This window comes from Pholcus phalangioides, unplaced genomic scaffold (genome assembly GCF_987345545.1).
Source record: "Pholcus phalangioides strain wild (caught in Gottingen) unplaced genomic scaffold, Ppha-v1.0 ptg000004l_1, whole genome shotgun sequence".
Lineage (NCBI taxonomy): Eukaryota > Metazoa > Arthropoda > Arachnida > Araneae > Pholcidae > Pholcus > Pholcus phalangioides.
The window spans coordinates 7,383,931-7,410,865 of record NW_028301597.1 but is presented as its reverse complement, the minus strand read 5'-3'; the positions used below and the strand labels follow the sequence as shown (position 1 = coordinate 7,410,865).

Sequence of the window (26,935 nt, the reverse complement as noted above, 5' to 3'; positions counted from 1 at the left end):
CCACCAATGGATGGAGCCTTCATTTCCCACCCAACTCCACTGGTTGGAAATTGCCGCCATATGGCAATGTATGACCGGATTTGTACGGTAAAGTAGTGGATCCTGGATTTCTGTTGCTGTGGGGATTGTTGAAGCACGTTCAGTGCTTCCACAAACTTGTGGATTTTGTTTATCACCTTTTTAGGCTGAGCCACATCTGCAAATCTTACCCTGAGCTGAATGGTTGCTTTCTTGTTTTTATCTTGGAAGTCTATGAGATTAACCTCTTTTTCTACTTGAGGGGGCGTTTTCACCCAAAGGAGTGAAAGTCTGACACTTTCTGCACATAAACTTTCCAGGGCCACCCCTAAGTTTCTCAAGTGTGACTGAGAGCCCTACCAACTCCTTTATTTTGTATACACCACAGTTTCCCTTTCCCATTTCAATTATGAAAAGTAGAATGAATCTCTTGGTTCGGAAGTACCTCATCAGGCTTACTTGCCCAACATCATGACCCTCACTAACAAGGGACGTTTGTATACTAGTAACTTCCATGTTGACTGGAAGCCCTCTGATAACAACTCTTAGTGGACGTTCATCTGGAAAGTATGGTATTCAAACCCAAGCTTATTAAACAGCTTTGTACAGTTACGAAAATCATCAGCGTGAAAGAATTTAACTGACATCTTATTAGCAGGGCTTGGCACGGGCCACTTTTTTCACTAAAAGTCACTTTTATTACGTATTTTCAGGCCCAGGTCACTTTTTCCACTTTTTTTAGCAAAAAAACCTCGGTCTCGCGCGTTTTTCTCCTGTCAGCGTTTTTCTTTTCTTCAAGGAGGAACTTCACAGGTTCAATATCGCCAATTTTCTCCCTCCCTTCATTGAACTACGATCGAAGGCGTCTTATCTTCCCGGGAGCATACCGTGTGACGTCAACATAACTTGATTTCAAGGTGGTTGGAAAGAAAGCTCCTTGGTTAAAGAATCGTCATTTTATGGAAAACGCGGTCGGAAAAAAAACTAGCATAAAAGGCGTATACTTACAACAAAGAATTCTCCCCCCCCCTACTACCATTCTTTCTTATTCCCCCACGTGCTCACTCGTTCTTTCATTTTCATCTTATTTTGAAATTGATCCTTTATTTTATTTGTTTTAAAAAGGTGTAGTCCTAAGGGCCGAATTCCTTTGAAATGAAGATTTAAGAGAGCCCGTGCAGAAGCTAACTTACGCGTAATGGGAAAATACCAAAGCGCGTATTATTAATATGTATTAATACGCTTTGTAGCTGGCCAAGGTTAAAGAAGCTCGCAGGTATTTTGAATTAACTTAAAATAAAAAAAATCATCCGATCGCGATCCATCTACAAATAACATTCGTACTATTTTTCTGAATGGATTTAACTCTCAGCAAGAAACCGTACCCCCAAATTTGATCGAAAGGAGAACTACTTATGAAAAGAACACAGAATCCTGCAATTCAACATTTAGTTTAACACAAGGGTTTCCAAATCAGATGAAAATTGGCCATCAGGCTGATAAAAACTCAGTTAATGCATTCGAGCCGTAAATAGAGGCAGATTTAACGATGGGCACACCAAGTCAGGGCCGTGTTAAGAGTATCATGGGCCCCCGGGCCAAGTGGTTTTTCAGATGCTCTACCTGGCAAATCCTAGAAAATTTCAACCGGATCTAATTTTTGTGAGGCCCCCCCAGGCCGTACCCGGGTGGGCCCATGCTTTAAGACGGCATTGCACCGAGCACGCCTTTGGCCCCTACTTTACATTTTTTTCCTAATTTAAAGGGCCTAATATTAGTTTTTTTTTATGCCCGGGCCGTCAACTGACCTTTATCCGCTTTTGGCCGTAACTTAATTTAGAGCATCTTCACGATACTGATTGTTGACTTAATATCGACATCTTGCGCTCCATTCTTGGTGTTGTGTAAAAAAATCCCATTTTTAGACCTCGGAAGTTATTAAAACGTTTTTCTCTCGAGTCGCTATTACGACCGCAATAGGAGAGGGCGGGGGTCTGGTTCCACGGGTGTTGAACGAGGAAAGGTGCGAGTTTACTCTTTTTCTGTTGAAAAAATGGATACCGGCCCGGGCGATAGTAAATTTTCGTTCATACTTGCGGCTCGGGTTGCTACATACTGTGATCAGATCTAAAACTGGGGGGGGGGGCAATGCCTTGATGGAATAGCATATTTAAGAAAAGGCAATAAATTCCTTTGCAAAATTATCGAATTTCACTGTCAAGGGGCAGTAAAATTATGTTTCTCCTCCAGCAAGAACAATTGTATTACGGCCATGGTAAATCAGGTGGGGATGAATTCACTGTTTTTGTTCGTTGAAAATTACGGGAAGAGTCAGCGCTAACGTGGTGAGTTTTTTCGCGCTATAATAAAATAGATAGCCCTGACAGCAGCAGCATCCATAAACTGTATCAACCGCATTTATAAACCCTGTATGTTTCTCGGTAAAATAGTAAATGTGTGGTTTTTTTGCAGGGGTGTATGTTGTGTGTAAAAAAAAAGAAAAATATATATTTTTAAAAATTTTTCTCTTGAAAACCAAACAACTGGTTTGTTTTCTCCCTCACCCAAGGACAGTATTATTTTGGTGCGCCCCCCCCCCCCCGCCTGTAAAATAGTACTCGCCCACTTTTCCCAGTCCAGCCATAGGTGGATATACTTGAAGGTCTTAGGGATGTGGCACAATGACAATTGATATACATCATATATATGTATACATCAGTAGGCTCTGCCATTGACACTGGGGGAGGGTGGATTGCCCCTCCCTCAACGTATAATAATTGAAATAATTTAGTTGATTTCATAATTTGAATACTTAATTCAATTTAATAGTTTAAATAATTTATAATTTAAGTAATTTTTTAATTTAATAATTTGAAATAATATTGTTAAAAACTTAATTTTATAGTTTATAATCATTATAGTAAATTTCTTAAAATTTGTTGGAACGTATTATACAAACCTAGGTATGTAAATCAAATTTGTACTAGTTAAAAAAGTTTGAGTGCATTGTCATTCATAGCATAACATGAATGAAAAATCCACTGGAATGTAGATGGGACAAATTCTCTCATCAAATTTTGTGTTATTTCATTTTTTTCCTTTCTTTGAACGTGAAAACTTTTTCCCGTTTTGAAGTTTTTCCTGCTTAAATTAATTTTAAGATGGGTTGTGGAAAGCAATATGGGGGAAGGCATTGCTACTGTTACTCAGAAAGGATATAATGTAGTTATTCTCTCGCACATAGTTGTTGATAAATTTGATAAGTTATTCAAAACTTTTCTGGTTAGCAGAATGCGTTTGAGTTTGAATTAATTATTTCACAGTATTATGTAAAAAAAAAGCAATTTCAATGAGTTCTATTGAAATGCAAAGTTAAAACTAAATTCTATTCATTCAATTTGGTAATAATCAAAATTCATTGTCCATTTGGTCTCTTTCTAAAAATATTTTGGTCACTATTTGGTCACTTTTAAACATTTTGGTCACTATTTTCACTAGTTTTGAGGCCATGATCTGTGCTGTATTAGCACCTGGTTTAACCTCGGATTTGTGCTTGCACATATCAATGATCTTAGGATAGTGCTCATGCCAACCAGTCCATTTATTCAACATTGCAGGAGGAATATTGTCTTTTTTCTTAGTGTGGGTCACCTTCTGAAAACTGGTAAGATCAATATTTTCATTAGCTACTTCCTCTTCATTATCCTTATCCTCTGAGCTAATGAAATCCTGTGGTGCAGTGCTACTGCCGCCTTGGTCTGATTGTTGTATCTCCACTCTATCATTCCCATCTTCATTCTCACTTTGTGACAGTACCTCACTAGGGGCTTCATTAGAAGCAGAGGGTATATTACTGTCATCATCTAGGACAGATTGAAAATGAGAAACCACCTTTGGGACAGAATCCTGAGGCATTGTTTTGTTTTTAGCCTTCTTTACACTTCTAAGAGAAGACTTGTTAATGAGCAGTGATGATACTGGGATATTTTCCTGGGCTTTGAATTTGGATGCAAGCTGGTGCTTACAGGGGACCTCATAGATTTCCAGGAAGAAACATGCAGAATACTTGATGAGATCATCTAAGTTAGAAGTGTTAATCTCATCAGCTAAGTAATCTTCATAGTCTACTATAGGTGCTGGTTTGGGCGTCTATCTGTATAACGGGTTTTGAGTGTTGTTATAAAAGATAATGACAATCAGAAGGTTTTAATAAATAAAGAAAGAACATTATTTATTAGGTATGTACGCACAGAAATTTAGGACCTCTCGTCCACATTGTTTCTTGCCATCTACTTAGAAAAACATTCTATTTTTGTCGCAACTCACGTTGCTGGGTAACAATCCTTTTCAAGGGAAAAATGCAAAGTGTGACGTCATTTTGCCACAGTGGGTAAAAGTTCGACTAGAGGTTGCTGCACTACCATTATGGTGGTGAAACTCGTAGCAACGCTACATTTGTCCTCAACGAGGATAAGAAGATTATCATAGTCAACTAAATGAAGTCCTAACAATGACATTAGACGTTTCTGGTATATCCGACGAATATCATTACGTTCATGAGCGAGTTTGGCTAGCTTGCTCAGGGCCTCAGCCCACAAGGGGCTTGACCAGGACTGGGCAGACGGATAGGATAGACCTTCATTTTATGCTTGTAAGATTGTAAGCCACCACTTTACCTTAACTGATGTGCCATATAGTATGGTGCTTAAAGAATCCAGTGATTTAGGATATTGAGAAAGTTTAGAAATTCAGATTGGCCTATCCTGGTGGTCAAAATAGGAAAAAAAGAGAAAATAGGATAGATCCACTAGTCAAATCTTTTCCATGGAAGCTTGAGTCTCATTGCAAGTTGACACCAACAAAAACTAGAGCCACGTGCAAGTTCAAAAAGTTTGGTTGGACAACATTTTGTAAACAGGTGTAGAGTGTCCTCGCTAGATGTTAACGGTTGAGCAGCCAAGAAGAAAGTACAATCCCAATGACAATTATAAATAAAATTGAAGTTTTTAATTTAAAATAAAAGTATTGGCAATTTCAAATCATTGAATTTTAATTTTGCAATTCATTATTTAAATAAATATTTTAATAAAATGGTAATTGAAAGATTTTTAATGCCAACCTGCTTCCTGAATCACATTCATTAGCCAAAATGTAATTTCCCACAGGTTTCTATGGAAAATTGTTTCATTCATTCCAGCCTTTGCCCAAAATGTTTTTGATATATTTGACATTTTCTTTCGATAATTTTAATTTCTCACAAAAATATTAGTAATTATTTATAATTTTTTATCATCTGGAGAGGGTATGGGCCTCTCCATGTCATTCTTCCCCGCTCATGCCTCGGCCTCAAAGAACACTATACATAAAGACAGGGCAGCTCCATGGGCTGTCCCTAAAGCCGACCCTGGTGGGAGGCTGAAAAGGCTTTATTGAAGGGGACTCTGGGATAAACCTTTTATTTTTTACCAATCCAAAGCTGCACACCATTGTTTAGTTTACAAAATGTTCTTGACCACACTTCCCACTTTTAAAGAAACACTCCTGTTTTTCATCCAGAACTACTTTACTAATTGTTAATTATGCCACATAACCTTTTCACTTTACAGCTCTTATTAATGAGCCATCATATTTTCTTTCGTTTTTATCTTGTTAAGATTGGATTTTTTAATTTATGTAAATGTTTTAAATAGACTTGTGCCTTGGTAACACCAAAAAATCTACTCCAAAGGTAGAAATTAGGGGGAGTGTGAGGTTTTCTACTACTCCAGGCCCTGGACATGTGAGAACCCAAATCCTTTCTTTGGCTGCTCCCATAAAATTACTGGGTGAGGGCAGTGCATATTTACAGGGGTTCTTGGCAGCCTATAGCCCAGGGTGAAAATCTCAGTGGGGCAGCAAATTTGAGAAATGAGTGGTCAAGAAAATTGGACTGGAATTGTTATTCGACTAGAAGGACACCAAAATTTGTTCGAAACCGTAAATGTGCTTCTAGGAAGGGGAACCAAAATGTACAATGTGTGATATACCGAAACGATGAATCTCTCCACTAATTGTACAAAGTGCAGATGACACTGGATACCAAGCTGGATAATTGGTCATCTGTACTCATGGCCCCCCAACATGGGGGGGGGGGGGCTGACAGGGCTCCAGCCCTGGGGCCCGGGAGTCAGGGGGGCCCCGTGGAAAGATCTTTTTGATTTTTTTTCTTTCAGATATGTCCCATAGGAAAATAGACAGAACTCTTTAATATCAATCATATCAATTTGTACTCGTATGGACGGATATCTTGAACTATGTACCTTAGATCTCATTGAAATTTTTTTTAACCATACACATGTACAAGTAAACGAAAAAAAAACCCCTGGAAACGAAGAAAAGAACATTGTACAAGGCCCCCCCCCCTCCCCCGGCAGCCGTTCTCCTAGGAAGGAAGAAAAGATATTGTGATGGTCATGGCTACTGAGACGTCAAGGACACCAGCATTTTGTGTGTCCTCAGGGCTATAGCCACTAGAATAAGGTAGGCCACTAGAATAATCCTTATCTAGTCGTCGAGCGTGTGTAGGGACCTACAGAGCTACCGCGCGACCCCTGCTGTTTCAGTTCGTAGAAGGCCATAATGTCTCGATAGAATGAAAATTGGAGTAAACAAACGTTGTATTCCACAGTGAAATTGCCTCTGGATGCCGATAAAGCACATGAACCCCCCCCCCCCCCAACATCCTGGAACAGGCGCCCGTAGGCTGCGCTCTTCAGCGGACCCCCTCTATAGTGAACTAATAGTGTGGAAAAAAGAAAAAAATGACAGCTCCGCCAGCCCCACTCTCGTGGGCTGGTTACGATACTGAGATAGCTTTGCTGCAAGCTTTTGTATACAGTGGATCACGCATAATTACTTTTTCCTCCTTGGGTCCTGTGACTCTCTGGTCGGCATTGAAAACTACTGATGGACGACTGTCATCACATTCGGTCCCTTCCGTTCCTTGGAACTGTGAAACTGTCATACTGTTCTGTGGAATCATATATATATATTCGCTTTATCCTTCACTAAGTCTGTTTATAATATCGCAGATTTTTGTATGTATGAATGAATGCTTTTTGTGCTCTTGTTTCAGCTATCGGACTTCCAGCGAGAAGAGACAACAGTGGAGTGGCGTGGATCCCCGGTGGGGGTGAATCCCGCGGCTTGAGTCGGGGATACCCGCTGAGCCCGGATACTCGAAGAGTTTTTCCAGCATGGCCCAGCCGCAAGGTAAACTGCTTATATCCCGCAAGGGACAGAGCGGGGGCCATGTTTGGTGTTGGTGTGACTCTCTGGTGCCAACTCTTATTACTGATACTCATCGAGATTTCTCGTTTAAAGCGTTTTCCCGCAAAAAGTATTGTACGAAATGACTGTAATGACGTGTGTACTGAATCACCTGATTTCGCTCACGACCCCTCTAGTAACCCTCTCCCATTCCCAACAAATCAAGGGGTTTTTTCCTTGCTTCTGAAAAAAAAAGGCTACATTCCGCATCGGCCTTTTTTATTCGCTGTACTGTCTTGAGTGAGGACATCTTCTATTCACAGACATATTGTGACACAGAAAAATATTTACGGTTCGCGTCTGCAAAAATACAGTTGTTCAAAATCTTTTAGTAAATACACTGCTGGCCACCCAAATTGCAACACCAAGAAAGACAAGAGATATCGCAACAATATTTATTTTGTAGATAACATGTTGACCAAGCATCAAATGATTAAATTTATAGACTTCTGTGAAGTGTGGTTCCTGCCAAAATCAGTAGCCAGAGTAGCCGCCATTGTTGGAGATCACCGCTGCCACATGCCTCGGCATTTATTCAAAGAGACTTTGGATGTGTTCTTGGGGTACAGCAGACCAAGCAGCTTCCACGCGTTGCCAAAGTTGATCTGGTGTGGCAGCTGGGGATGTAATCTGGGTCAATCGTTTAGCAACCATGGACCACATGTTTTCTATCGGCGAAAAATCCGGAGAGCGAGCTGGCCAGGGAAGCAATTCAATCTGGCGATTGACGAAGAACCTTTGGACAATGCGTGCCACGTGTGGTCGCGCATTATCCTGTTGAAATATGGCTGTGGGCAAGCCCTGAAGGTAAGGAAGGACAACTGGCTCCAACACCTCGGAGATGTAGCGCTGGCTTTTTAAAGTACCGGCAATGCGTACTAGAGGAGTGCGAGAGTGATATCCAATACCGCCCCATACCATAATACCCGGTGCAGGACCAGTGTGGCGGTGCATAACGCAGCTGTTCAGCATCCTCTCTCCACGGTGTCTCCAAACTCGAATCCGACCATCGTGGTGTTGCAGACAGAAGCGTGACTCGTCAGTAAAGACAATTTCATTCCATTGTGCCGTCCACATCCTTCTTTCATCGCACCATTGGCGGCGGAGACGTCTGTGGTTCTGCGTCAAGGGTAGACGAAGCAATGGACGTCTTGCGGACAGACCACTCTGCTGTAAACGGCGTCGAATGGTACGCGCAGACACTGGATGATGCGGTACAGACTGAATGTGCTGTGCTATGGTTCGTGATGTGGCTGAGCGATCCGTCACTGCCATACGCACAATACGCCTGTCATCACGTGAAGTGGTGCACTGAGGTGGATGCGATCGAACACGTCGGTCCGTCGTACCCTCCTGCATCCAACGATCACATATCCGCATTACAGTTGTTTGGTTTCGTCCAACACGACTACCGATTTCCCTGAAAGATAATCCACAATCTCGGTAGGCCACTATCCTTCCTCTGTCGAACTCGGATACTTGATCAAAAGATGATCGCTGTTTTCTACGAGACATAATTGATCGTTTTTTTGAAAAAACCACAAGAAAAACACAATTGCCGTACTTCAAATCGTCGAAATCTCCAAGCCTTAAATAACGCTTTGAAGTGGCGCTACAGGCGCGCGTGATGTGCGTCTGCGCTGAAATTCTAATCATTTGCATATCTCACCTCCGCTAATGCATGTTGTAAATTTCATGTTATTTGCATGCTTCCTTCAGGGTGTTGCATTTACGGTGGCCAGCAGTGTAGTTGAACGAGTTTACGTACATAAAGGATTGGTTTTTTTTTTTTTTTCCACGTGGATGAATCCTACGGTTCTAGCCCAAAAGAACGGTAAGCAAAACTAAAAATTTGAATTTTTGTTAAATTTTTATTTTGAGCATTAAGAGTTAACTATAATAAATCTAAGTCAGAAGAGTTTGGCCCTGCATCAAGGCCAGTTACGATGTTTGTTGAATTGTGTTTCATAAAGTTTAAAAACGATTATTTTTAATAGGGCATATCTACAAATTACAGAGTAACGTCGTTCATACGTCACTCAGTTATACAATTTTTCATGTTTATACGACGTTTAACTTGGGTAGCAATTGGTAACAATACATTTTAAACAACAATACAACAAATACATTTTAATGTTAAAATATTTCATTCATTTATTTAACGTAAAACCTCAATTATTCGACGTTTTCACTTCGACTCAAACTCGGAAACTTTTGAAAAAAAGAAAAACGTAATTTATATCCATCAAATGCTCACAAAATTTTTGTATGCAGTGAAAAAGCGTTGCTGCAACAGTTCTAGCATATTGTCACCGCAAAAGACATAAATTTTAGGGTGATTGCTGACGTATACAAAAATTGCCAGTGAGATGGCTGATGACCATTTAGAGTGGACACTTAGGTGATTCGTTTATTGCCTCTTTCTGAGAATTCGCAGATGTGGAGAGTCCCGAAGAAATGGGTTTCAATTGTTTTGACGGCCATATGACCTTTCAGAATTTTTTCTCTCCCTATGTTTTCCACGTTATCCCGAGAGGGTGAGAAAGTCTACTGTAAGCATTTGGGGGGTACAGGTCTGCCGAAAATAGGTACACATGCACAGCAAGTTCTTTATCATTTCCTGTAGAACTTTCTTTCGATGTGGTGCTTTGCTTGCTGACAGGGCCGTCTTAAGAGCATCATGGGCCTCCGGGCCAATTGGTTTTACTGAGGCCCAACCTAGAGAATTCTCCAAAATTTCAATTACTTCCCATTTTTTGAAACCACCCCTGTTCTCTTGAGGCCCCCGGGCCGTGCTCGGGTGGGTCCATGCGTTCAGACGGCACTGCTTGCTGACTCTGTCAAATTCGTCGTTCGTAATGTCGGAAAAACAAAAAACGCTATCTCTAAAAAAACTGGAAATTTTGGAAGAACTCAAGAAGAATTTTAAATTGATAACGAAAGTTCATCTTGCAAACAGGCCCGTCCTGGCTTTTGAAAATACACTAAAAATGGCATATATATACAAATATATATATATACAAATATATATATACAAATATATATATAGTACATGTGTTTTCCCCCCTGAAAGAATTTTGCCCCCCGCCCTGGAAAAAGTTGAAATAACGGCCCTGCTTGCAAACCAGTTGAATATGTTCGCTTCAACTTTTTGAAACGATTATAAAAAAAAAGAAACAACCAAAGAGCAAGCTCCTGATTGAAAATCCTCTATTGCCAAAAAAAAAAGTCCAAGATGGGGAAATTTTTGCAAGTCGAGAAGATTTTGTTGCAATTTTGTACCCAATGTCGTGTCCCAAAGGTAATATGTTGTGCCAAATTTTATTTCTTTAAATGATTTGAAATGTGATTTAATTTCCTCTCAAGTATGAAATATTTTTTTAGAACAGAATTGGAATGCAATTAAACACATAAAATTTTATAAAATTTTATATGTATGAGGGGGGGGGGGATAATTTTTTAAAAAGGCTTTTATATTCACTTCGACTTATACATAAAACGTTTTGACTCGGCCTCTTGAACGTTTTCAGGCCGGTGCTTCAACCAAGGCCAATGAAAATAGTTTTCAGTATTATTACTTTAACTCTTTAATTCACTAAATTTATTTATTCTTTTTGCACGCCTGTAGTGAATCGCCTGGCATAACGAAATCGCTTCGTTTTATCAAAAAAATCATTGCATAGAATAACTTCACATTAGAACAGGGCGTCTCAAACATTTTCCACCTGAGGCGCCCTTTCCCCCTAGTCAATGCTTATCCGCGAGCTCCACCGGCTCTCCAGAGCTGTTTAACAAAGAATATTTCGAAAACCTCACACCATGACAAAGGTTGAAGGCGCACAGTTTGAGAACCCGTGCGTTATAGGAATAATCTTAGATGTTCTAAATTGAAGTTAAACGTTTGGATAGAAATTTTGTTTTGTGTAAAACACGTTTCAAACTGGTTCGTCATGCAGAGATTCTACAGTAGTTTCATTTTGTGTAGTATGAGTATACTTGCTTGCTTGGTGAACAACGAAACTATAGAGATGCGATGGATATCTTATCTGAGAGAAACTAAGGATAAATTTGATACTGTGCATATATATCTATATATAATTGATTTTCTGTCTGTGTGTATGTTCTCTGTACAAAAATCCACAATTTTAGATCGATCGTCGCCAAAATTTGGATATATACCAAACAGGGCCCGGATTGCCCAATAGGCTACGTTAAAAGTTCGTCAGAGAAGGGCAGATACCCGAAATGGACGAAAAATCGTCGGGCAACAATGGTTTCTGGGCCTCAACAATCACTTTCGGAATGTTTACTTTGATTACCGTGGTTCCCTAGTAATCATCGAGCTTATATTACTGAAGGGAGCATCCAGCCGCCGTGACGTCGTCTACATCTAATGCAAGGATACCACGTGATCCGGTGAAAACGATCTCCCATAGAGATCAATGTTAAAATTGCAGATTTTAACATAGAATTGCGGAAATTTAGTAAGGTTTTCCGCCGCATCAATAATTTTAAAAATTGAATTGAATTCTCGATTTTCGAAATATTGAGTTCGCTTAGAGATACGAAGCCCAGAAAATTAAATATAAATTAATTAGCCAGACCCACTTTTGAGGTTGATATCCATGCAATGACATTAATTTCAGCTTTTTATTTATATCTCAAGCACGGAAATGAAAATTAATGTCTCCGTATTGTCTTATATTATCCAATTGCATCAATCCATATTGTTTAGGATGTTTTGAAATTAATTATGGAATTATTTCTTTATTAATTATTATTTCTTTCATTACTTCTGGAGTAATTGCTTTAATCAATTCTGGATTTGTTTCTTTCATTATTTCTGAAATTATATTTCATTAACGCTGATATTATTTCTTTTACTAATGCTGAAATTATTTCTTTCATTAATTTTGGAAGTATCACTTTTTCATTAATGCTGGAATTATTTCTTTCATTAATGCTGGAATTATTTCTTTCATTAATTTTGGAATTATATCTCATTAATTTTGGAATTATATCTCATTAATTTTGGAATTATATCTCATTAATTTTGGAATTATATCTCATTAATTTTGGAATTATATCTCATTAATTTTGGAATTATATCTCATTAATTTTGGAATTATATCTCATTAATTTTGGAAGTATCACTTTTTCATTAATTTTGGAAGTATCACTTTTTCATTAATGCTGGAATTATTTCTTTCATTAATTCTAGAATTTTTCTTTCATTAATTTTGGAACTATCTTTTACTTTAATTTTGGAATTACTGCTTTAATTAATTTTGGAATTATCACTTCATTAATGCTGAAATTACTTTTTTCATCGATTTTGGAATTATCTTTTCCATTAATTCTATAATTTTTCTTTCATTAATTTTGGAATTATCCCTTTTTCTTAATTCTGGAATTATTTCTTTCATTATTAATGCTGAAATTATCGCTTTCATTTATTTTGGAACTGAAATTATCGCTTTCATTTATTTTGGAACTGAAATTATCTGTTTCATTAAAACGAATTTTTCTTTTATTTATTCTGGACTCATCTTTCATTAATTCCGAATTATCTTTTATTAATGCTGGAATTATCACTTTCATTTATTTGGAGCTGAAATTATCTCTTTCATTAATTTGGAACTGAAATTATCACTTTCATTAATTCTGGAATTATAACATTAATATTTCAGCTTTTTATTTATATCTTCTCACGCATGAAAATGAAAATCAATGTCTCCGTATTTTCTTATATTATCCACTTGCATCAATCCGTATAGTTTAGGATGTTGTGAAATTAATTATGGGCCCATATAAATTAAATTCCGCAGCTTTAATCAAGCATTTTTTGAAGCAACAACAGGCAGATCGATTCATTTCTGTTTCTTTCATTTAGATTTGTTCCTTTCATGAGTCGCATGTAGCATTTCTTTCATGATAGTAATTAAAGATAATTCCAGAATTAATGAAAGAGATAATTTCAACATTGACGAAATTGATAATTTCAAAATTAATGGAAGTGATAATTCCAGAATTAATGAGCGATAATTACATAATTAATGAAAGTTATAATTCCAGAATTAATCAAAGTGATAATTCCAGAATTAATCAAAGTGATAATTCCAAAATTAATCAAAGTGATAATTCCAAAATTAATGAAAGTGATAATTTCAGTTCCAAATTAATGAAAGTGATAATTTCAGTTCCAAATTAATGAAAGAGATAATTTCAGCTCCAAATAAATGAAAGTGATAATTCCAGCATTAATAAAAGATAATTCGGAATTAAAGAAAGATGAGTCCAGAATAAATGAAAGAAAAATTCGTTTTAATGAAACAGATAATTTCAGTTCCAAAATAAATGAAAGCGATAATTTTAGCATTAATAATGAAAGAAATAATTCCAGAATTAAGAAAAAGGGATAATTCCAAAATTAATGAAAGAAAAATTATAGAATTAATGGAAAAGATAATTCCAAAATCGATGAAAGAAGTAATTTCAGTATTAATGAAGTGATAATTCCAAAATCGATGAAAGAAGTAATTTCAGTATTAATGAAGTGATAATTCCAAAATTAATGAAAGCAGTAATTCCAAAATTAAAGTAAAAGATAGTTCCAAAATTAATGAAAGAAAAATTCTAGAATTAATGAAAGAAATAATTCCAGCATTAATGAAAAAGTGATACTTCCAAAATTAATGAGATATAATTCCAAAATTAATGAAAGAAATAATTCCAGCATTAGTAAAAGAAATATTATCAGCGTTAATGAAATATAATATCAGAAATAATGAAATATAATATCAGAAATAATGAAAGAAACAAATCCAGAATTGATTAAAGCAATTACTCCAGAAGTAATGAAAGAAATAATAATTAATAAAGAAATAATTCCATAATTAATTTCAAAACATCCTAAACAATATGGATTGATGCAATTGGATAATATAAGACAATACGGAGACATTAATTTTCATTTTCGTGCTTGGTATATAAATAAAAAGCTGAAATTAATGTCGTTGCATGGATATCAACCTCAAAAGTGGGTCTGGCTAATTAATTTATATTTAATTTTCTGGGTTTCGTATCTCTAAGCGAACTCAATATTTCAAAAATCGAGGATTCAATTCAATTTTTAAAATTATTGATGCAGCGGAAACCCTTACTAAATTTCCGCAATTCTATGTTAAAATCGGCAATTTTAACATTGATCTCTATGGGAGATCGTGTTTGTTTTCACCAGATCACGTGGTCTTCCGACGAAAGATGTTGGGGGACACCTTTCTCAGTACTGCCAAGGCGGAGACCGCTGACGTCATGCTCCCTCCAGTAATATAAGCTCGATGCTAGTAATGCGTTTTACACGTGCCTTTACAATGGCTTGTCACTTCTTTGATCCTTCCAGTATTATATATTTATTCCTTTGTAATGGTTTGTCACTTTTCCAATCCTCCCAATAAATGAAGAAAACACTGGCAGCGCCGGGTATTGTAGCTAGTATTATGCATGATAAAACTGCAGTGAAATCTCGATATAACGATGTTCTGCGGACGAAGAAAAATACCATAATAGAGGTATTATCGTTAATCTAGAGACTTTGACATTGAACACTAGCCATCAGGGCCGCAACTGAATGCTTGATCAGTTGAGGTAAGCACATATTTTGACATTTCCCCCCCCCCCTGTAATTTTGAAGAAGAGGCTGTAAAAGGGTATTGTAGCTAGTATTATGCATGATAAAACTGCAGTGAAATCTCGATATAACGATGTTCTGCGGACGAAGAAAAATACCATAATAGAGGTATTAGCGTTAATCTAGAGACTTTGACATTGAACACTAGCCATCAGGGCCGCAACTGAATGCTTGATCAGTTGAGGTAAGCACATATTTTGACATTTCCCCCCCACCCCCCACCCCTGTAATTTTGAAGAAGAGGCTATAAAAGGTGAATTTTTGGTCACTGTTCTGGTCCTGGGCAAGATACCTGCTTGTCTCCCCCCCCCCCCCCAGTTGCGGCCCTGCCGACCATGGATCACGATCACCATTGGCATATGCAAAGGGGGTTTAGGGTTCTAACACCCCCCCCCCCCCGAGCCGAGATTATAGGAAAAATTATTATAAAATTATTGCAGGAAAAAAGAACGCAACCCCCCCACCCTCGTGAAAATGGCAATACGCCTATGGCAAACACAAGTTTCTATGGGAAAACCATATCGCCTAACCAATTCGTTCTTTTAACTGGCCCATACGGGAGCTCTATTGTATTGCATAATATTATATACAAATCACATCTCGAAATGTGATAATATTTATCACACACACACAATTATACACTCATTGCCATAAAAATTTGCACACCAAGAAATAATTGTGGGATCGAAACGAAAGTTGGCCTGAAGGTACATGTCGGGCAGATATGCAAATGATTAGAAATGCAGCGTGATTGCGCATTGCCACTAGAGGGCGTTGAACTTCGTTCTCCTTGGAGTATAAAACAGGTAAGCAGAGCTTGCTGGAGTGTATTTAATCGTTTGCAAAGGAAATGCTGAGGTAGACATGCCGTTACGTCGAAGACCATATGAGCAGTTGTCAGAGTTCGATAGGGGAAGAATCATCGGGATGATGGAAGCTGGGTAATCAGCTCGACGAATAGCTCGTCAACTAGGCCGTTCTGATTTTACTGTCAGGAGGTGTTGGGACCAGTGGACAGAAGAGATGTCATTTACTTGGCGACCAGGTTCAGGACGCCCTCGACAGACCAGTCGTCGAGAAGACCGTCACATCATCCGAAACGCACGCGTAGAGCCAACTGCCTCATTGTCCGCTATCCAGACACAGGCAGCAGCTTCACTACGGGCCCCTGTGTCTTCCCGAATCATCGCAAGGTGCCTGGCTGAAGGACATCTGGTATCACGGCGCCCATTACGTGTGCTGCCAATGACACCCACCCACCAATGCCTCTGTTTGGAGTGGTGTCGAGCACGATGGGATTGGACTGCAACGGAATGGAACCAGGTCGTCTTCAGCGACGAATCGAGATTCAACTTGAGCCGTGATGACAATCGTGTTCGTGTGTGGAGGCCCCGTGGTGAACGCTTCAATCCTGCCTTCGCTTTACAGCTCCCACAGCTGGTGTCATGGTATGGGGTGCCATTGCTTACGATACACGGTCACTCCTAATATTGATCCATGGCACAATGACAGCCCAGCGGTACGTCCATAACATCCTTCAGCCACATGTGTTGCCACTCATGGCAGGGCTCCCAGGAGCCATTTTTCAACAAGACAATGCTAGGCCACACACAGTAAGGATGTCATAAGACTACCTCCGCCACATTACCACCCTTCCCTGGCCTGCTATATCTCTAGATTTGTCACCAATCGAGCATATCTGGGATCATTTGGGACGGCAAGTTGGACACCCTACGAGGTTGGTCGAACTAGAGGTGCATTTACAGCAACTGTGGAACGAGATATCACAGGACATACGGAACTTGTATGCCTCAATGCCCGCTCGTTTTGATCACACCACGGTCATTTTCTGCACACGAGGGCTAATTAGACCGGGACCTACAATTTATTGCCGATTCCGAACGGCAGGCTTGTTTTTTTATACTCGTCGAGGGGTTGGTGCGCTAACTCCTCAATGCCCGCTCGTATCGCATCGTGCATTCGCACTAGAGGGGGTCCAACAGAGTACTAAAACTTCTGTTCATCTGTACTTTTTTCTGCAATAAATGATCCTTTTTCTTGGATTTTCTAATCACTTACTTACATGTGTAAAATTTCGTTTCATTTTAATGACTTCTTTTGGGTGCGCAAATTTTTATGGCAATGAGTGTATTTTATTATTTAGTTTAAATATACAGTGAAACCTCGATATAACAATATTCTACGGACAAAAAAAAATATTGTGGTAGAGGGATTAAAGAGGTAACATTATCCTCACATGTGAATTTATGCTATTGTCATTTTTTCTATATCGGCATTGTTAATATTATCCGAAAATACGCTTTTATGTATTTATTCGTTACAAAAAATTGTAATTGATTAGTTTATTTATAAAATTCACTTAGATGTGTATTGACTCTGTAAAGAAGCTTACCGCATAGCGCTTTTGTGTCATACACAGAGTGCAGCCATACAAATAGCGTTAGCTTTCAGTGATCATTTAGTGCAAAATATTGATGTCATCAGACGTCTTCAAAAGAACGAGAACAAGTGGCGAAGTTAAAATTAAATTCAAAACGATTTTGAACAAAATATGAAAAATATTGTGGTAGCGATTTAAAAATTCTAAGAATATCGGGTTATAGAGGCGTTTATCATAGTAGATGATGTCGTTGTACTGAGAGTTTAACATTAAGCCAGGCAATTCCAAACAAGATTTGAAAAAAATATCATTGTAGATGTATGCGTTATCGATTATCGTTTGCAACGTATGTCTTTATCTGCCAATGAACAAAACAGTTTCGAACAACTATTTATTTCTATTATTACAAATTAAAACATTAGTTAAGACATCAATTTAAGGGCAAACCCTTCACTAGAAGGAAAATCGCAAAGTATACTTATAGTGAAAAGATTAGGGCGGAGGTGACACTCAGCTATGGTCTTGAAGAAACGATACTCGAGCACAGATGTCAGTAGAATCACACAGAGTTCGGCGACGAACCCAAGGCGTCGACTAGGCGGCGAAATCGGATCACGGACGTCGACAGAACCACACTTGGTCTTCACCGATCAAGAAGTAGAAGTCAGATGACGGATATCGTGACGAACCCAGAGCGTAGATGAGGCGATGTTATATCCCAAACACCAGTAGAACCACACAAGGTATTCGGCAATCAAGTGATGCAGTCCAGTTAACGGATATCTCGACGAACCCAGGGCGTTGACGAAGAGGCGTCGTTAGATCGCGGACATCGGCGTGCTACACGTGGATTTCGGTGTTCAAGCGGTGGAGTCCGATGGTGGACGTCGTGACGAAAGGGTAGCCTCAGATTGCAGCGTCATACGAGGAAACTATCAGATCATTGCTATTGACCATGCCAGCCAACGCCAGATCGCAGTCGGCAAGATCTACGAAGGCATTAAGATCGAGAACGGACACCAGCAGACATCCCTGAACGGCATTCTTGGAGAGCAGCTGACGGGAACTTGTGTGACGGGAACATCGGACCAGCCGAGTTGTTCGGATGATTAGCGATTCTAGCGCTATATGACTGAAAGCCCATTTGAAGCACGGACGTGATTATATATAGCTCCCAAATCACTAAGCATGCAAATGAGGAGTAACGCACATGCGCCCCCATCGACATCGGCGTTCCAAGCGGCAAGTTCGGAAACTAGTTTCCCTTTCTTCCTAAACCAGTTCGTGACACATCGGCACCGAAAACGTCCGTAAGTAACAAGTTTGTTTAGTCGACAGGAAATAATTATAAACATAAAGTATATAATAGACATAACACAAATGCAATAATAAAACATAACACGTGCACTACCATAACATCAGGGGCAAAGGCCAGGCGAGCGTCAACAAGGCTATGTTACACGTTGTAGCGATGTTTTGCTGCATATACAAATGCTGTATCGTATGCAGGATTTTCTCATGGGGGGGGGGGGAAGGGCATTCAACATTTTTTTCTTCAGGAAAGGAGTTTCTTTTTTTTTCTGTTTTTACTGAAAAAATACATCAATCTTTTCTCAAGGGAGGTGCACAAAATTTTTCAGGGGGGGGGGGGGGTAGGGGGCCCGGCACTAGCATGTGGGGGCCATGTCTGTACTTCATACAATGAGCTGAGAGGTTCATTATTTCATTCTATGTCGCCATATGGAGGCTAATTTCGTTGCGAGCTGCTGCTGAGTTACGAGGCTGTCTATTGCGCAGTCCTGTTCAGCCCAAAGGAACACAGTGTTCTTATATAGTTCATTCTTGCTTCTGGTATTACAGCCTTGGTTCCTGTCCTTTCCCTCAAGTTTTCTCAATATTTTTGTTATCAAGGTATGGCTCAAAAGCAAGCCAGCATGTGGTATCGTCTCTAGTCCATTCCATCTCCTTTAATGGAGGGGGGTATATTGATGTTATCTCAAAAGGAGGAGGTGGGTAATTTTTTTTTAAATTTTTAAATCAAAAAAATATTGAGAGACTTCTCTTGATATTTATATTTTTACATTTTCTACAATATCAACAATGAGAAGTTGACATATGTTATTTAAGATTTGACAAATAATTTGAGAATGAGTGTTTTTAGATTTAGCTTGTAGACTTGGTAATCACTAGTTAAAAAAAATCACTAAAGGAGATACTTGAAACACTCATTAGAAAAGTAATTATTTTTTCTTGTTTTTCGCCACTGATGGAAGTCTAAATTTGTGCTTTTGTTCTCATTGTAACAGACCATAACCTGTTACAATGAGTCTGTGGATCTATTAAGATATATTTATTACAGAAACATTGCTACAAACTACACAACACACACGATGACAGAACATTTATATCTTCAATGATGATTTTGTATCTTTCCAAGCTTCATTGTGTGAATGTACACCTGAATCATTGACTGAAGCTCTGAACAGCCAGGATGCTGAACATTGGAAAAGGACCATTGACGAGGAACTGAAATTGCATGCTGATAATCAAACATGGATTCCAGCTAAACTTCCTCCAGGTCGGAAAGCCATTTCCATGAAATGGGTATTCAAGATTAAGCAGACGGCTGATGGTTCTATTGAACAGTACAAAGCCTGTTTGGTTGCTCGTGGATACTCCCAAAGCTATGGCCTTGATTATGATGAAACCTTCTCACCGATTATCTGAACAACTTCGATCAGACTTCTGCTTCCCTTTCTGCTAAATATGACTGGGATGTTCATCACATGGATGTTGTGACAGCCTTCCTCCATCCGAAGTTGGATGAAGACCTGTATGTCAAGCTTCCATCTGGATCCATTTGTCGTCTTTTGAAATCTGTCTATAGTTTGAAGCAAGCCAGTAGTCATTCATGGTATATGTTACTACATGATTTTCTCGACCTTGAGTTCAATTCGTCAGAATATGATTCTTGTGTGTACTTCAAGATCGAAGGGGAAAAAACAATCATTGTGGGATTATATGTGGATGACATTCTAATTTTTAGTGCTATTAATTTTAATCTTCTACTGATGAGCTCAAAACCGCTCTTGTCAAAAAGTTTAAGATGAAAGAATTTGGTGAAGTGAACCATTGGGTATGAGGATCACTTGTGATCGAAAGAACAGAAACATTTTCATTGATCAAGAGAAATATTTGAAGGATGTTCTTGTTCGTTTTGGTATGTCTGATTGTCATGGTGTTGCCACTAGAAGTAGGACTTAGTCTATCCAAGAATGATGAACCGAAGACTGAATCTGAAAAGAACAGATGTCCAATGTATATTACAGAGAACTGGTTGGATCTCATCTTCGCTGCATATCCAACGAGGCCTGATGTAGCTTTTGCTGTTGGTCATCTAAGCAAGTTCAATAACAACCCTGGAAAAGCTCACTGGACTGCACTGAAACGTGTTCTTCAATACATCAAGGCAACTGTTTCTATGAAAATGATGTATGAAGCGGATCACTCTGAGCTTTCTGCATATGCTGATGCAGATTGGAGAAATTGTTTGGACACCAGAAGGTTCATATCGGGATATTCATTCATGATGTCAGGAGGAGCTGGTACCTGAATGTCAAAACAGCAACACTCTGTAGCTCTCAGTTCAACCAAAGCTTAATGCTCCGGTTGAGCTGATGTACCGGATCTAAGTTCAGCAGCTCAGGAATGTGCCTGGTTGAGAGGAATAATGTGTTAGCTGAAATTGAAAGGACATCAAAAAGCTACTGTGATTTATTGTGACAGTCAATCTGCAAGAAAATCTGCTGAGAACCCAAAATTTTGTGCTCGCACTAAACACATTGATGTAAGGCATCATCATATTAGATCCAAGATCAGAGAAGGGGACATATTCCTTGAATATGTCCAGAGTCAAGATATGATTGCAGACATACATATGAAAGGACTGCCAAGACCAGCTCATCAAAAGCTTTGCAAAGAACTAGGACTTGCCACCTGATTTCCACTAATAAAATTCAGACAGACTGAATTAAAGGGCTGTGTTAGTGCAAATAATGTCTGATAGATGGCAGCACTTGTAACATGTTATTATACCCTGATCAGTGTACTGTTTATGTGCCCTTTCCTCTTGTAACTGTCATCATGTGTGTTGTGTAGTTTGTAGCAATGTTTCTATAATAAATATGTCTTAATAGATCTAAGGACTCATCGTAAAACTTATGTGTTTTGGAATCAGAAATTTAATGATAATCACCCTGCATATAGCTGATTATTTTCAAATCAGTTACTACTGTACATCCTAACCAAATGGTGACCCAGTGCATATTCCAACGAATTTCTAACTGAAAATTATTTGGACAGGACACTTCACGAACTGGTCAATTTCGGGCTTTTATCACTGTATAGTAGAACCTTGATTAATTGGGAGCAATGTTGAAAATATGTAAAAAAATAATAATTCAATATTAAACCTGGTGGTGATATACAGTATGAGATGTACTGCTTCCTATGGAAAGAAAATGTCATTGAGGTAATGTAACCACTAGTTTTTGTGGTCTTTTTCCTTTAGGAGCAGCTGGTGTCTTTTTGGATTATTTCAAACCACTTGCCCTTAGCATGACAGTGAAGTCACTACTGTTGCTGCTTCTTTGTGAAGGAAAAAAAAGCCTGTGAGATAATAAACCACACACCACCACATATGTGTGATGCAATCTTCATTCATTAATTGGCTCAAGATAGAGCATCAGAATGTAGCACAAAGTTAGAAACTGCAATGAGAATGAGAAATTTTGATATTGTATATAATTTTCAGCACCTAAGATACTTAAATGACTTACTTACTTTAATATGATTAATATTTTATGACTTACTATACTTAATGATACTTACTGAAAGAAAATTTATATTCAGGCCACTTTTATGAGATTTTTTTTGAAAAAAACAAAAAACACTTATATCACCTTACACCATTTAAAGATAAACCATCAGAATGTACCCCAAGCATACCTGCCAACTGTTACGATTTTATCGTATTGAGTACGATATTAGCCAATTAATATGATTATACGGTTTTGCTTTTAAAAATAAAATTTTTTACCAAATCGCTATTATTGTTTTCCTGCCTATGTCGCAAACTGGTCAACGCTAGGAATCATTGATGGTCCATTGGTAGACATCACTTCATGGAACCAGTAGCCGAAAATTCCCGTTCTCCCCACAGTGAGAAAGAGTAGAACCCTGCTGAGCATTTTTGCGGCAGTTTTATTGGTGCGGCTTATGCACTGAAACGATGTATCCAGTCACCTTTGACTGTATTATCAAGCACACCAATCCTATAGCATCCATATGGATGAATCAATATTTTTCCAAAATTTGCATGCCATCCTAGCAGACCCATCATTTGGGGGTGTCGTGGGGGGGGGCGTTGCCCCCCTGGCTTTTGACAATACACAAATATGGTATATATGTATACATTTATTATGTTCTGTGCTTCCCTCCCCCCCCCCCCCTGGAAAAAGTTGAAATGACGTCCCTATATCCTAACCCTTTGTTTTCATGAATTATATACCCTGGTGAAATAAATTAAGAGAATTTGCATATTTTATCAAATTTCATGAAAAGAACTGAACTGAATGTAAAACCACTGCTTCTAGACAAAAATTCAAATCTTGTAAGTCAAATACATAAGCGTACATGTCAAATATGTAAGCTTGCACATCAAATATGTAAGTGTACATGTGTGTGTAGGCGGAGTCTGTAGAGAAACAGGCTTTATAAGCGTGCGTAAGTTAAGACGCATTTCGTTCGCTAGCACACCTCAGCGAATTTCTTGGTGTTATTTTCCAGCAATTGGTTCATTTCAAATTGTAACAGTAAAAATGAGTAACCACCAACGTTTAGATGATGAAATGAGGTGGCGAATAGTGGGGAGGCTACAAGCAGGCCAATATCAAGTCCAGATTTGTAGAGTTCAATTTAACGCCCAGCGTCGTGTGTAACTTATGGAAACAGTTCCAGGATACCGGATCCATCGAGAGAAAGCCTGGGCAAGGTCGTCCAAGAGCCACGACGGCCAGAGAAGATCGCCATTTGTCGATTATAGCGAGGCGTAACAGGAGTGCTACAGCTTCTCAGCTCTCTCGTGACTTGTATGCAGCCACAGGAACCCCTGCATCAAGGGTGACTGTTTCCAAAAGACTTCATGAAAGAGGGTTGTTTGCAAGAAGACCTGCTGTTTGCGTCCCGCTCACTTCTACGGACAGGAGAATCTGTTTATCATGGTGCAGAGAGCATAGAGATTGGAGTATGGATCAATGGGCGACCGTTCTCTTCACTGATGAGTCCCGGTTCAGCCTAAGCACCGATTCTCGCCGTACGTTCATATGGAGAGAACCAGGAACCCGCTACCTACCCTCCAATGTCTGCAAAATCCACCATTATGGCGGAGGAGGTTTAATGGTCTGGGCAGGCATCATGTTGGATGGCCGCACACCTCTCCATGTCTTTGAAAGAGACACTGTGACGGGTGTAAGGTATAGGGATGAGGTCTTGGAGCCCTATGTTTGCCTTTTCAGGGGTGCAGTTGGCCCTGAGTTCATTTTAATGGACTATAATGCGAGGCCACATAGAGCTCTTCTGCTCGACGATTTTATAGAGAGTGAGGATATTCGCCGGATGGATTGGCCAGCCAGATCTCCAGACCTTAACCCTATAGAGCATGTGTGGGACGCTCTGGGGAGGGCAATTGCAACTCGCAACCTCCCTCCGGGAACCATCCAGGGAATGAAAACAGCGTTGCTGAATGAGTGGGACCAATTGCCACAGGAAATAATAAACTGCCTTATTTCAAGTATGAAATCATGCTGCGAGACCATTATATCTGTAAGAGAGGACAATACCCCCTATTAACCCATGTATTAACCCTTTTTTTGGTTTATTCTGCAACCGCTGTTTCATACCTTCCGACTCCAATGAGTGTTACGCACGATCATGTGTGTGTATTATAATTATTGAATGGTTATTTGTTTTGTATTGTATCAATGTATGTACATATAAAATTTCATTAAAATTGGTACAGTAGTTCTAGAGATAATCGACCAAGTCTGCAAATTCTCTTAATTTCTTACACCAGTGTAGCATTTAATTTTTTTAATTCGGACCAAATTTTCTAAATGAACTCGTGCCAAAAATTGAGTTCATAATTCACGCTTTTTTGATAGATTTACAATAGTACACTGTACTACCGATATTTGAGTTTCGTCAAAATTTTTCCCCATGTCTGAAATATAAAATTTTTTATTGTTATGTGTTATTCAGGGTCGGGAATTTTCGACAAAAAATATTTCACTTGATTCTAGTGCAATAGTATTCTATTATATACAGGGTGAGTGAAAAGTCCGTAAAAAGTAAAAATTCATAAAAACTGGAAAAAAAAAATTGAAATATAAAACGCTTTGCAGGGTCAGCATCACTAGGTCACAGAATTTTTTTTAGACAGGAATAAAAGAACTCAAAACATCCCATAGGTGGCGCTGACGTACACAAGTCAAAGAAAAGATGCACAAATAGCAAACAGAATGCCTCCAAATTCTTTATTACTGCAGTATGTGTTCCACATGACCGGCACCACATTGCAGGCAAATCACAAATCGAGCAACGTTTTGTTTGAATGAAAGAGATGCGCTTTCTACTGTCACGTTTATGCAAGATGGAGCAACTACTCACACTGCTACTCTGGTCAAGGCATTCCTGATACAGATGTTCGGGGAAGACAATCATTGCAGGTACCCATGGCATCCTCTGTCTCCAGATGTGACACCGGCAGACTTCTGGTTATGGTGATATTTGAAATCCCAGATGTATCGATCCAGTCCATCCAATCTGTCAGAACTGAATGATGGGATCTGCCGAGAAGTGTCATGTATACATCCGGACCTGCTGCACTCTGCTGTTGCTGGATTTGTGACTCGCCTGCAATGTGTTATCCCGTGTGGTGGTCGTCATGTGGAACACATACTGCTGTAATAAATGGTTTGGGGGCATTCTGTTCGTTATTTGCATCTTTTCTTTGACTTAAGTTCGTCAGCACCACCTATCTGCCTTTTTTCCTGTCTTAAAAAAATTCCTGTGACCTAGTGATGCTAACCCTGCAAACCGTTTTTCATTTCAGTTATATTTTCCGGTTTTCATGAATTTTTAAAGTTTCTACAGACTTTTCGTCCACCCTGTATAATTCTTTTAATTATGTTTTTTGACGTGATCGGGGACTGTTACCCATTGGCAAAATTCATTTCAGATGAAACATAACAGTAGTGTTTCTTTTTATAAAGAAAACCATATCTTCTCTCATGAAACAATCACTCTCTGATTATAATTATATAATTTTCTGATAAATTTCTTTAGTATGGGGTGCCCTCCTCTCACACCTTTTTTCCATAAATTGGAAAATGAGCCTCATTACCCTTTTTATGAATAGAGTAGGATAGTTTTCTTCTGAGGTCAGCAGGTCTGCCCAAGAATAGAAAATTGGGTAAGAATGAAACATATTGACTAACGAGGAACCAATATGCTATTTTTTAGAAGGGAAAATCATACTTTTGCCACTTTTATGTGATTTTTTGAAGAAAAAAAAACCAGAATGGTTTTTTAGAAAAAACTGCTTGGTTAAAACCAAAGAACCCTGCAGGTATCTCATCTAATCTATCTGGCAGAGAATTTCTGTTTGACCTGTTTGCACCATCTTTTTGTCACATTTTATGTGCTGTGTAAATTTTTTTGTAATACAGTACCATTTACGAGTGAAACTTCAAATTGTTGTTCAATTTATATAAAAACAACCATACACCAGGGGTTCTCTATGTGCTGAAAACCTTTGTGAGGGAGTGCTGGTCCTGACAAAGGTTTTTTGAAGAGATTCTTTGTTAAACTGCTGTGGAAAAACGTGGATAAGCATTGATTAGGGAAAAGGGCACCACAGATGAAAAATAAGAACCTCTCAGGGATTAAGGCACTCACCCTAGGATTGTCTTATTAGATTGTGGAGAAATCGATTGTTCGTTACTTTATTAGGCCTGAGAGTAAAATTTATAAATTCAACATTTAACAGGTTTGCAGAAAGGTAGGAATAGTATATGCAGATGTGCAAAATCTGGATTGGGAGAAAAATTAATCAGCATATTTATAAAATATAAAATAATTTCTTCAAGTCAAAAGTTATATTTTTATCACTGAAATATATATTTATAATTTCTGTAACTTTCAACTGAAAATTGAAACCCATCAAATTGACTGATTTAAGAAATTTTAAATTTTTCTCACTTTCCATAGTTTCTTTATTTGATATGTAGTCTTTTCCTTCATCATGGTGTTGCACAGCAATTATTAATTCCAGCCCATCAAGTTTGCCATTATCATCAAAATCATGCATCCTGCAAATATGGGAAAAGAGAATATTTTAGTATTGTTATTTTAAGTAGTCGTCGCTTATAAGTGTCACATTTGGTTCAGACATTTTGATT

At 38.6% G+C, this 26,935-nt stretch overlaps 2 protein-coding genes across 7 annotated transcripts in view; one reads left to right on the top strand and one right to left on the bottom strand.

The window, feature by feature from the left end:
• The window catches only part of LOC149086509 (coiled-coil domain-containing protein AGAP005037-like), a 758,714-nt gene that overhangs the window by 273,852 nt on the left and 457,927 nt on the right, over positions 1-26,935 (top strand). The window lies entirely within an intron of this gene.
• The window catches only part of LOC149086511 (uncharacterized), a 169,795-nt gene that overhangs the window by 54,620 nt on the left and 88,240 nt on the right, over positions 1-26,935 (bottom strand). The window contains exon 2 of the mRNA XM_089255972.1: positions 26,736-26,845. Coding sequence (XP_089112098.1) covers positions 26,736-26,845 — 110 coding nt within the window. The remainder of the gene's footprint in view (positions 1-26,735; positions 26,846-26,935) is intronic.